The sequence below is a fragment of the Neoarius graeffei genome, chromosome 16 (genome assembly GCF_027579695.1).
Source record: "Neoarius graeffei isolate fNeoGra1 chromosome 16, fNeoGra1.pri, whole genome shotgun sequence".
Lineage (NCBI taxonomy): Eukaryota > Metazoa > Chordata > Actinopteri > Siluriformes > Ariidae > Neoarius > Neoarius graeffei.
Window position 1 is genome coordinate 60,534,052 of NC_083584.1, and position 13,105 is coordinate 60,547,156.

Below are 13,105 nucleotides of genomic sequence, written 5' to 3' on the forward strand. Positions count from 1 at the left end.
ACAGCAACAAGTTAATTAGCCCACAGAATATTCATAAATCAGCTTGTCTACTAAAAGTGATAGGTTTTGCAGTTCTGCATAAGCCAAATAAGGAAAATCCCAGAAAGCGGAGGAAATTGGTGACGTCAGGGCCAGGCTAATTTGCATCAGTTTTGGTGCAAATGGGTGCTACCAACCTACAGTACAAGGGATGCAGCGGGATTTAATAAGGGAAAACAAAGGCGCACAGCGGGCTGTTTATTCACACTACTCTCTCCTTTTCTTCCTTGTAAATAGTCAAAGGACTCCCATCATAAATTTTTTTTTTTGGGGTGTGTGTGTGCAGCCCCCCCCAACATAATTTTTTTTTGGGGGGTGCCCCCTCCGCTGCTGCCACTGCGTTAACATCATTAACATAGTGAAGTTTATCTAACATTTATGGAAGGAAGGAGTCTCCAGTATCAAGACAGGAAATAACTTCACAAGCATTAACATGAACTAACTTGTTTCATGGGTCATTCCAAAACAGTAACTGTAACTATAAACGGTTTAAAAGCATGATTCATTCTTTAATAAATGAAAAATTGTAATTGTCAACAAAAAGCACTGTGGATTAAGAAAAATAAAACACTTCAACCCACAGAACGTTCTGTTATCGGAAAATAATCAACAGCGCACCATTAACTATTTTATTCTGTACTTGTGTTCGAGTAAGAGCACTAATTAGCGTGTGATTATACTGATGCGTGTCACGATTCTAATGAGCGTACAGTTCCAATGTTAACTTTAAGCGTCGCTGCTGATTGGTTAGCTGCGCTAACGGCTACTATGACATCATTAGCTATTTCTAAACATGAAAAGATCAACAAAAATGTAAAGCATACACTGTAATAAACATTTTATTTAAAGTCCAAAAAAACAACTGAAATAAGTTTAATCCAAGCTCATTCATACACGCGCGCGCACACACACTCATTCCTAATAAACTGGTGATTATTATGCTGATCCGGTGCAGGATTATTTCCTATGATGCTCTAGATGGAACCGTTGCCACCGGTGCCAGGTCCTCGCGTCCTGAAATTGTGCCACATTTTCACCAGTGGCTCTCTGTTCTTCCAGATCAGCTCGTGACCGTAGAAGATGTACCAGCTTTGCGCGTGCACACACACACACACACACACACACAGAAATACATACAGATTATGGTTGATAATTATGTGAACAGTGTACAGCGTTAAAGGAGAACTGAAGGCAAATTTATTATCAAAATTCTACTTCTCATTTTATAAAATGTAGGGAAGCATTTCTGACAGCTATTGTGTCGCTGCTATAGCAAGTTGTGAGTGTTTGAAATATGCTCTGTAATATATCAGTCCATATGTCAAACCGATGGCCGTAAACGAGATTCGTTGAGACCTGTGTGAGGCATCGTAGGACGGAAGTAAAACGTACAGCGGAAATTAAAGTGACCAACATCTGCCAACGCTGTCAAAAGACGCGCGCGCCCTCTTTCGAATGCTGACGTAATCAAACCGGAAGTTTTCCGTGTCCGAAATCGCTCCCTACTCACTATATAGGGAACTATACAGTGGGAACGCCATTTTGTAGTGCTGTCCGAAACCTTAGTGAGGATTATGTGGGAAATGCGCTCAGTATAATATGGATTTATCACAAAAATACATGCATCTATTTATTATTTTGAAAACCCACCAGCCGACTGATCTGGCACGTTTTAATTGTGCGACAGTAATGACGTACACTACCGTTCAAAAGTTTGGGGTCACTTTGAAATGTCCTTATTTCTGAAAGAAAAGCACTGTTCTTTTCAATGAAGATCACTTTAAACTAATCAGAAATCCACTCTATGCATTGCTAATGTGGTAAATGACTATTCTAGCTGCAAATGTCTGTTTTTTGGTGCAATATCTCCATAGGTGTATAGAGGCCCATTTCCAGCAACTCTCACTCCAGTGTTCTAATGGTACAATGTGTTTGCTCATTGCCTCAGAAGGCTAATGGAGGATTAGAAAACCCTTGTACAATCATGTTAGCACAGCTGAAAACAGTTGAGCTCTTTAGAGAAGCTATAAAACTGACCTTCCTTTGAGCAGATTGAGTTTCTGGAGCATCACATTTGTGGGGTCGATTAAATGCTCAAAATGGCCAGAAAAATGTCTTGACTAGATTTTCTATTCATTTTACAACTTATGGTGGGAAATAAAAGTGTGACTTTTCATGGAAAACACTAAATTGTCTGGGTGACCCCAAACTTTTGAACGGTAGTGTAAATACCAGTGGCGCAGGACTGACACTCCATCACTGATGAAGCTGGCAAATCTTGAAATTAATCTAAATTGGAATGATACGGCGATCTGGCCGCTGTGTAAACAGTTTTCAAAATGGCGGCGCTGACACTTCACATTTGAAGTCTCGCACAAGTCTCGTGAAGATCGCGCGGATAAGCAACGCCTGCCGTGGACCAAACGAACTACATTCAGCATGGCTAAAAACCGAAAAGGCTGATAAGTGTAATATAATATGCCAATACGAGTCAAGATATAAGGTTACTAAAACCGAAAACATAATTGAATAACACATTAATTAAGAAATAAAGCAAGTTTAAAAATGACTTCAGTTCCCCTTTAAGAGGATTGTGTGTGTGTGTGTGTGTGTGTGTGTGTATTCACTCACATGCCAAACAGAGCGCCTCCTAAATGAGCAGCGTGGTCAAAAAAGCGCCATCCCATAATCAATCCTGCTGTATCCAGGGCAACGATGGCTTTCAGTGCCTAATTCAAGAAGTGACATCACAACAGATATCAGGAAATAAAAACTGATTTTGCATTAAAGACCTGTGGGTTACTTTTTTTTTTTGGGGGGGGGGGGGGGGGGGTGTCTCACATTTCCTGCAGTGAAGGTGTACATCGGGAGGAAGACGATGGCCAGCTTAGCTTCAGGCATCTTCATGCAGACTGCAGCGAGGATGGTCATAATAGCACCAGACTGACACACACACACACACACACACACACACACACACACACACACACACAATCAATGCAAAGCATTTCCTTTGAAAAAAATTAAACCAGTAGCACCCTCTAGTGTGGAATTTGCTGGACTGACCAATCAGACCCTTGAATTTCATCATGTTCTCTGAGGCCCACTTTACACGGGGACGGTATAAAACAAAAACGCAAAAATCCATTTTCGTTCTCACTTTTTTCCGCGTCTACACGACCGCATAAATGTCTCCGCTATGTCTGCACGCATGCGCAACGTCTTCTGTCTTGTCTGATCTGCACATCTGCGCCGCTGTTCTGTCAAGTTATCCTACCAAGCATGCGCGAAATCCAGGAGGGTAGGAAAATTCAACAGTAGTTTTGTTCTCCCGATCAGCTGGGCTGATAGAAAATCGGTGATAATTTCACGCATTTGCCGATTTTTATGTTTTGTGCGTATTGGTCGAGTCTTTGGCCGAGTCAAATAATTTGTAATGACTTGTTTTGAATAATAAAACGGTCTGTATGAGAACTTGCTAGGATAACTTTACAGAACACCGGTCCGGCTGAGGTACTGTAGTGCTCGAGGGAGGAGCAGGAGCAAACCGAAACTCTTTTAATCTGCCTTTATTAAGTAACACTCACTCTTGTTTCGGTGAAGAAGAGAAAAGGCAGTGTCCATCTCAGCAAAATAAACCCGTTCGGCTGCTAGTTTTGTTTTCAGTCGGGCGGGTGAGCAGGAAAACACATCTACTGCATTAAAACACAGAGCAGCTTGAAGGTCCGTTGGATCGATGTAATCAGACATGCTCTTACTTTTTTACTTACTTTCTTACTTCCCGGGCTGGCATGTGCAGTATATGACACATGTATGACGTAAACGCGTACCCGACGTGAGCAGATCCGAGCAGAGTTTGGCGTATTGGGTAGTTTAGACGGATATGCAACGGGGGCCGTTTTTAACTTATCCACTCTGGAAGGCGTTTTCAATTTTATCCGTTTTTCAGCCTCGGAAACGCCGTCCTCGTGTAAACGAAAAGCACTTCTGATAAAATATTTAGTCATTTTTACCCGACAGCGTCCTCGTGTAAACGGGCCCTGAGATTACAGCTTTTATACAAAATCCTTAAAATAATTAAAATTAGGCTTTAGTTCTGTCATTCCGACAAAAAGAAACTGAAATATAATGGCTGTGACTCCTGAAACAATTACAGTCACTAAACTAAAAAGCTGAATGAACAAATTAGCTACTTCGTTAGCAACTACAAATTTACCAGGGGTTTAATGACACATTTCATTACCTCCGCCAAGGAGGTTATGTTTTCGGTAGTGTTGGTTTGTATGTTAGCAACATTACGGAAAAAGTTATGAACGGATTGCTCTGAAATTTTTTCCAGAGGTGTGACTGGGCACAAGTAACAATCCATTAAATTTTGGCAGTGATCCGGATCACCTTCTGGATCCCGGAATTTTTTAAAGGATTCTTGGCGGAGGTCTGCGCTCTCCGAGTGCTTTTCTAGTTTCATTTCTATTTACCTTTGTGACATTAGCCATAAAAAAATCACCCTCTTTAATTATGAATATTCATGAATAAGCTAGTTAGCTATAGGGCTAGTTTGATTTAGGTAGCTACATAGCTATCATAATTTGCAAGAAAATTTTGTATCATTGTTGATTTATTAAATATCTAAGCCAGGGGTGTCAAACATACGGCCCGCGGGCCGGATCCAGCCCGCCAGATGGTTTAATCCGGCCCCAGACTTGTAGAGAAAAAATTTCTCAGGATGTCAAAAAAAAAAAGTAAATCTCGAGCCCATTCCTGTGACGACTTATGAATTTTTAAAGAAATAACCGAAATGCTCAATTCAGCCGCTAGGGTCAGCCAAAAAAAAGCAGCACTGACATAACAAGAGATCAGGAAATAAACAGCACATTTTAGCAACGTGCCCAGATATGCTGTCTGATTCCATGCCTCACCACTATTAAGTTGCTATCAAAATGATCAAGAGTGATACCTCCATTACCAAAATGTCTTTGTCAAAAAGAAGACAAGTTGACGTAGAGTGCAGAGTTTTCCAGGAAAAATGGACTGAGTATTATTTATTCACAGAGGTGAATACAAAACCAGTGCGCTTGGTATGTAATCAACAGGTTGCAGTGCTCAGAGAATATAATATTCAGCGCCTCTATGAGACTCATCATCAAGAAAAATTTCACAATTTGTATGGACAATTAAGAAAAGAGAAGGTAAACGAATTGTTAGCTGGTCTGAAGAAACAGCAGTCTGCATTTACTCGCAGCCGTGAGGTCAGTGATGGAGCAGTGAAAGCGAGCTACCTTATTGCAAACGAGTTGGTGCAAGCATCCAAGCCATTTTCTGATGGTGAACTTGTGAAAAAAATGCATGCTGAAGGCTGCAGAAGTTGTGCGCCCTGAAAAGCAATCTGCCTTTGCCAACATTAGTGTGGGGAGTTGGTTCAGGTTGTCAGATGTAAAAATGTATTCACTCAACTGTATAAAAATAAACCAGTTGTTTGAGAGTGAAATGCATTTTATTTCAAATCCATCGGTCTCTCTGTGAATAAACGTGTAATAATCTTGATCCCTTGTGATCAGTGATTATGTAGGCTACAAATGTAGGCTGAAGCATAAAGCATAGCCTACTGAAAAAACAATGCTAAAGATTTGGAGTTGACAAAGGTTATTTTGCAATTATTTTACTGGTCCGGCCCACTTGAGATCAGATGGCTGTATGTGGCCCCTGAACCAAAAGGAGATTGACACCCCTGATCGAAGCCATTCAAAGTTCCAGGAATATCATTAAATAAATAAATAAATAACCAGCTAGCCAAGCTAGCTAACCGACTAGCTGCTACACCTTCTATTAAATGTTTCCATTTAACTAAAAAAGGGTAAGGCGATATGTTTTTATTAGGGCTGTCGAAGTTAACGCGATAATAACGCATTAACGCGATCTCAATTTATCGCGATTTAAAAAAATAGTGGCGTTAACGCAAATTCTAATTTGGCCCTGCGAGTCACCCGTAGTTCCTGTTGAGGCTTGTCGCGTGCTGCTTCAATAAGAGTACGTGTGAGTGATGGAGAAAGGTCTGTTAAACGGGAAGTTTCATTTCAAAAGAAGAGTGTGATTGAGTTGAGGGGTGTTCACACGGCAACTTTTACTCCGGTGTAGCACCGGGGCTGCCCCGGTAGAGCGTTCACACGGTACAAAGTTATCCCGGTGTAGCCCCTGAAAGCTGCTTAAACTGGTGCAAATCTAACCCTGCTCGGGAGGTGGTTTAAGAAATTTACTCCGGAGTAAATGCTAGTTTGCGGGGCAGCACCGATATAAAACGGGACGTCTGAACGCTACGGGGTAGACTCGCTACGCGTGAGGAGAGTTGATTACATACGGGCATTGCATAATTTGCATCCTGGTATTTTGCGCTTCCAAAATGGCGAATATCAACAACAACAGAACTGCGTGTCTTCCAGTGTTGCCAGATTGGGCGGTTTTAAGTGCATTTTGGCGGATTTGAACATATTTTGGGCTGGAAAACGTCAGCAGTATCTGGCAACACTGGTGTCTTCATCCACGTTGTTTTCCCGGCGCTTGGTTATGCCATGACAACCGGGAAAAGGAAGTACATTTTCACGCATGCGCATATTTCATTTCCGCATTATTACTATCGTATAGCACGGTCGCAAAAACTGCCGTGTGAACGCAAGTGGGGCTGCACCGGTGCTAACACGCTTCTCTCTAGTAAGCAGGTTTGTGATGTGTGAACGCTCCACAAAATTTACACCGGTGTAAGATATATCGCAACAAAACACATCGGTGCAGCATCGATGCAAATATGTGCCGTGTGAACACCCCTTTGGTTTTGGTATGCACTTTGCAGTTCTAAAATACTTTTGTAAAGTGAGATGTCAGTATGCTGTAGCACTGTGATATGCCACTAAATGTCTTTATTGAAGTCCAACTGCAATTTATTTTCGTTTGCACAGCACTGTGAGTCCTATAGGCTGTGACTGAATACAACTCCAGCACAACTGAAGTTTTATTTCATTTTTATTTTCTTTTGTCACACATGTCTGAACTGAGACACAGTAGTATGTGACTCCATGTTTTATATTTGAGACTACAGCTCCCTAATCCATCACAAAATCCAATTTTGTGTTTTGTATGTTCAGCACTGCCTAGTATGTGAGTGAATAAACTCCCTTACCATTTTCTCTTGTCCCAGCAGTTTTTAACAAGTACTTTTAGCATAATGTGTTCACCATTTTAATTGTAACATTTCACTTTAAAAGCCTTATTCATTTACACAGATTTTAAAAAATGCGATTAATCGCGATTAACTATATGAAATTCTGAGATTAATCGCGATTAAATTTAATTGTTTGACAGCCCTAGTTTTTATGAATGTATTAATATTTTTAACTACAGGAACTATGAATGTTAACTAAACTGCCATGACTCGGCATTTATTTCAGCTAATGTGAACGCTAATGGGTAGTTTCTCAGAACATTTAAAAACAAAATGCTCCAATAGTTATAACTGTCAAAAAAAAATTACTCTCAAATATTAGCTATACTTTCATGAATTTATGAATTTTTTACCTCAGGATCTTTGAAAGATAAATAACTGATACGACTCAGCTTTTATTTCCGCTAACGTGAATGCTAATGGGTAGAGTAAGGAAGAAAGAAAAGAAAAAAAGAAACTTCAAGGACTATAAATGACTTAAAAGTTCATTTAATTTCAAAATATTAGCTAATTCAGGGTTGTGAGATTATCCTTTCACGAATTTATGAATATTTTTACCTCAGGAACTTTGAATGATCAATAAACTGCGATGACTCAGCTTTTATTTCCGCTAAGGTGAAGGCTATTTACAGTTATTTAAAAAACAAACAAACAAACAAAAAACCTTCAATGACTATGACTGAATTCAAATTTTCTTTAATATTAGAATATTAGCTAATCAGGGTTGCAATATCATCTTTTTAAAAATATTTTATTTTTTCCTCAGGAACTTTGAATGTTAACTGCCATGACTCAGCATTTATTTCCGCTAATGCATAAGCTAAGGGTGTATTCAGACCAGGATAGTTCGATAGTTCACTTGCTTTGGTCCGAACCAAATGTTTTTTTTATTTTTTCATTTTGGTGCGGTTTGCTTTCACACTGTACATTTTAGTAAGCGGACCAAAATCTGTCAACAAAGCCACGCGCCCTGAGGTCGTTCAGCTATTGGTCAGAGACGACACGCGCACAAAGCGTTAAGTTCAAAAGTAGTCATGGAGGCTTTCCGTGCTGTTATTCTTTTTAATGTCATCAAAGCTATATGCTTTTTCCAGTTTTTACTGTTTTCACAATTGTGCGATTACTATGCTGTTGTACAAGTAATTTATCAACGACGACGACAAAGGGCAAGGCGGCTACGGAGGATAGCGCTGATGAGCGCACATCATGTTGTGACAGTTCTGGCTCTTCACGCAATAGATGAATTTCTTTTTTGCGTCGCTAGTACCGCCACTTTTTGAAAGAATGTCCCTGATTTTAATGTAGGTCTGACGAAGTTTCTTCACTTTTAGCCGACATTGTTCTGGGGAGCGCGTGAACCCCTTCTCCTTCATTTTCTCACTGAATACAGCAAACACGTCAGCATTTTTGTGTGTTCTCTCCAAAAGCTCAGATATGTGGACATCTGCCCATATATCCACAAGGGTACGCGTTTCTTCCTTGGCCCAATTTTGCCCCCTACTCATTTTTTGTACTCTGTAGTCTAGCCTACCACTGGTCTGAATGACTGAACGACTGTTGTAAGGTTCCCTTGACAACCGAAACAGTGTTTGCACTTTGCGGTGGAGTGTCAAGACTCTGTTTCCCATAATGCTCGACAAACGACGGAAGCTCCCGAGGTACAAAAAAGCAAAACTGTCGGATTAGGTCCGGTCTGCTTTCACACCTCCAAAAGATCCGTACCAGGGTTCCTTTGGTCCGGACCGAGTCCGACCTTGCAGCTCGGTCTCGGCCCGCTTGTTTGGTCCGGACCAGAGTTCGGTGGTTTGTATTCAGACCAACCCAAAAGGTCCGGACCAAGGGAAATTTGGTTCGTTTGGTCCGGACCAAACAACGTAGGTGTGAATACGCCATAAGAGTCAAATGAAGGAAATAAAACACTTTGAGACAAACCGTTCAGGGAAAATAATCAACTTTGGGGCAGTGACAGTAACTCCGCCGTGCAATGAGACGCATCACACCACCCCGTTAATTATTTCCCCAAAACATCACACTCTCAAGTGCTGGAGTTCTCATTTATTTCACACAATTACTGGTTACTACAATTTGCATTAGTGTTTGTCTTTTTTACATTCAGAATAAGATGTATGGGACACTCACCGCCCCTAACGAAGGCCCCAACCTCCCCGTCACCATTTTACACACGTAACTAGCAAACGAGGAGATTACACCTGAAACACACACACACATAACAGCAGCATGTTCACACAGCAGATCATCACACACAAGCTGGAATTCAATTTTCATCCCACCAAAATCACTGCCACTTCTTATCATGACATTGAATTGTTTACTTATTTCTCATGTTTTTTCATTTTACAGAACCCTTACACAGATGTGTTTACTTAAGGCCTCTGCATGCTCTTGTGACAAGGCTTTCGCCGATAACTTTTCGCAGACAGTTGTAATTTATCGTTGAGCGGGGAGTAATAGGCGTGCGCGATGTTATTCACCGCCACAACGCAAGGGGGCGCGAAGTCGCGAAATCGCTAGGAGTAGCTGGTGGGTGTGGTTAGTGGAGTGTTTATCCTCCGGTTACTTATAATGACTAGAACTGGAGTCGTATAGATGTACGTACTTCCTCACTTCCTTGATCAACCGCTCTTCGTGCTGCTCCATCTTCGCTCGTGTTTTTAAAAATGGCGGTCGTGAAAACAAACCAAACCGGGAAAGTAGGGAAGCGGAAGTGCGTGTACAGCGGATGTAGAGTGGACCAATCAGAGCCCTCTTGTCTGCGACGCTGTCTGCGAGGCTTCTGCGGTGGTCACAATTTTTGGGAGGTGCGCGCAGAGCGTCTGCGAAGGGGGGGGGGGGGGGGGGGGGGCTACGCAGACGCCATCTGCGACGCCATCTGCGAGGACTGCGTTGTCAGCATAAATTGGCCTTTACACTACCTAGGCAACCTACTCCTCAAGGGAGATTCTGAAATGGTTAATATCACAATGCTGTGTATGCTAAATATCACAGGGTATTATGGGTACCAGGAATGAGGGCATGTCCATGTGATGGCTGTACTGAAGTTTTGAGATTTGTTAGATTATCACAGATGCAGGCAGACAGAGAGAGAGAGACAGACACACACCCCTACCTACCTGCAGACAGATAGACAGCGCAGAACTGCTCCTTTCCCATCATGCTCACTGCGCTGGAGGAGAAACTCCATAACACATACATGTTGGCTGCCATGTGGAAGAATGAGTAGTGACTGAAAGAGGACAGCAGCATGGGCCAACACAGTGCACCTACACACACACACACTTTATTTATATGGCAATTCTATACTGGGCCAATATTACTGTGAAATTTAAAGAGTGACTAGACCTGCACTTTCTGAAAGATATATTAAAAAAGAGTAGAACGTGAAAGAAAGAAAGGTGATGATGAGTGTGCTCGTCGTGATCCCGACGAGCGTGCGTTTTAGGGTTATAATTAGTAAAATAGCTCACATTTTTGAAAATGACCCAGACCTAAAATGTAAAACGGCATCAGTGTGAGAGACTGTTTGGGGAAGACCACGCCCCCTTGTAGTGATTTACTCACTGGAGGTGGGGTTAGAGGTGAAGTACTTCACCATTGATCGCTGCAGAGATGGAATTCTCCAACAGCAAAACACCAGTGCATTAGCAGCGATGATGCCTAAAACAAACACACACATACTTTTAATAAGGATCTCAATAAAGGCAAAATATCAGGTGTGTGTGTGTGTGTGTCTGACCTGTCACACTCCTCTGCCCTTCACTCAGACTGTTCCACCACTGATTGATCTAGTAATAATACACAATGTCATGAACATACTTATCCATGTACACACACACCTTATTGTACGTGACACACAAACACACATATACCTGTTTGCGTAGGTCTCCGTGTTTCTGTGGTCGCATCTTGTCCAGCCAATCAGTTCGCACCTCATCAAAGTAGCTCTGAACACGAGACTTCAGACTCTCATACTGCCAGATCGCTGCTGTGCCAAACGAGCAGCCTGTAAACTGAGCTGGAGTCAGTAACTAACTAACACACACACACACACAGACACACACACACACACATACATACACAACCCTCAACCTACCCCTATAGTGAACGCCAGCGGCTTGACCAGTCTACGCAATGATCTCTCAGGCTGCAATGGAGTGGGTGGCTCTATTGTTGGAGTCCCGCCTCTTTTCTGTATCAACTCTGCTTGTTCCGCATCCATCTTTGGCTCCACCCTCTTTGCCAATTTCCGAAAGCCGCATCTCTGCTGGTGGAGGAGAAAAAACCTGAAACACCCCCCCCACAGATTCAGAATCAGAATATAGAAATATTATTATCCCACAGCGCTGCTCAATTTTTGAGTCTGATTGGCCAGAACAGCTGTAATGTATTCACAAGGAGAAACAAAAACGTGTTGTAATTTAACAAAAAAAGCAGTACAATCACTGATGCGGGCGGCACGGTGGTGTAGTGGTTAGTGCTGTCGCCTCATAGCAAGAAGGTCCGGGTTCGAGCCTTCTGTGCAGAGTTTGTATGTTCTCCCCGTGTCCGCGTGGGTTTCCTCTGGGTGCTCCGGTTTCCCCCACAGTCCAAAGACATGCAGGTTAGGTTAACTGGTGACTCTAAATTGAGCGTAGGTGTGAATGTGAATGGTTGTCTGTGTCTATGTGTCAGCCCTGTGATGACCTGGCGACTTGTCCAGGGTGTACCCCGCCTTTCGCCCGTAGTCAGCTGGGATAGGCTCCAGCTTGCCTGCGACCCTGTGGAACAGGATAAAGCGGCTACAGATGATGAGATGAGAATCACTGACGCAGTGAAGATTTCTGTAAGGAGAAGGAGTCTCCAGTGTCAGAGATTCGTAACACTTTTCTGACAGATCCACCACAGAGGAGTTTACCATTCTCAGTTTCTCAGTAACATACCAACTATAAATGGATAAAAGTATGACGTAAACATTGGACATGCTGGCAATCTGCTGTAGTATAAGAATAAAACACTTGGAGACGTGCTGTTATTGGAAATGAAGCACACATGAATCACGAATTTGAAAATAAGTGCTGAAATTATGAGATGGAGGCTAGAGACTAAACTCAATAATAATAATATGACTGGGGTCACAGGAACATCATTCCGCTATCAGAACATTAACATCATACACATTACACCATTAATCCGAATTATAATTTGACTAATTAATCAGTTTATTCTCTACCAGTAAACTACTACATTGAATAATTACCCGTTTCTGCGACTCGTCTGACTGATAAAATCCTCTTTAACCCATCTGACTACACTCCCTCTCCACGCCATGATCCAAGCCGCCGTCTACTTCCGGGTTACCGCGGAAACCACGCCCACTTCCGCTACCTCTCATGCTGAATTTGCTGCACAAAAGCATTTTGTTTGTTTTTCTTCCCAAAAATGTTATGTTTTTCTGATACGTAGGAAAATATGTAATTTACTTGGGTGATAAACTTTTTAATTTTTTAAAATATCTTGGGAAAATATCACATTCATAAACAAAGCTACAGAAATATATTTTTTTAAATTAATTTGCTCCTTGAGAATGGTGTGGAAAAAGAAAAAGGTGTTGCTTTTTTTAATTGACACATTATGATGAAATGTTCCGAGCTCATCCTTCATTACTTGGTGATTTAATCACAATTAATCACGTCTTTTTGTTTGTTTAAAGTATTTATGTATGCTTGTTAATTATTAGTTTTATGTTAAACTATAATTCCTGATATATATGTGTGTGTGTGTGTGTGTGTGTGTTATTTCCCAGCTGGGAGGTCCGTATGATGAAATACCGTGACCGAGGTCTTGAAAGTACTGAGC

The 13,105-nt window shown here is 41.7% G+C and overlaps 1 protein-coding gene across 1 annotated transcript; it reads right to left on the reverse strand.

Annotated features, from left to right (window-relative positions):
• Positions 1-862: 862 nt before the first annotated feature.
• parlb (presenilin associated, rhomboid-like b) lies at positions 863-12,596 on the reverse strand. The gene is made up of 10 exons (XM_060943307.1): positions 12,507-12,596; positions 11,364-11,553; positions 11,140-11,280; positions 11,007-11,055; positions 10,832-10,927; positions 10,384-10,533; positions 9,392-9,462; positions 2,881-2,982; positions 2,671-2,768; positions 863-1,128 (listed from the first exon to the last, which is right to left on the reverse strand). Exons 1-10 carry the CDS (start codon positions 12,575-12,577, stop codon positions 1,014-1,016), a joined length of 1,083 nt encoding a protein of 360 aa, XP_060799290.1. The 5' UTR covers positions 12,578-12,596; the 3' UTR covers positions 863-1,013.
• Between the last annotated feature and the right edge of the window lie 509 nt (positions 12,597-13,105).

Bases quoted from the DNA above. Each gene is read 5' to 3' on its own strand.
- parlb (XM_060943307.1), bottom strand. From the start codon at position 12,577: ATGGCGTGGAGAGGGAGTGTAGTCAGATGGGTTAAAGAGGATTTTATC. The intron at 11,056-11,139 runs GTATATGTGTGT...TATTATTACTAG, and splicing joins ACGGAGACCTACGCAAACAG to ATCAATCAGTGGTGGAACAG. The intron at 1,129-2,670 runs GTGAGTGAATAC...GCACGCGCAAAG, and splicing joins GGAGGCGCTCTGTTTGGCAT to CTGGTACATCTTCTACGGTC.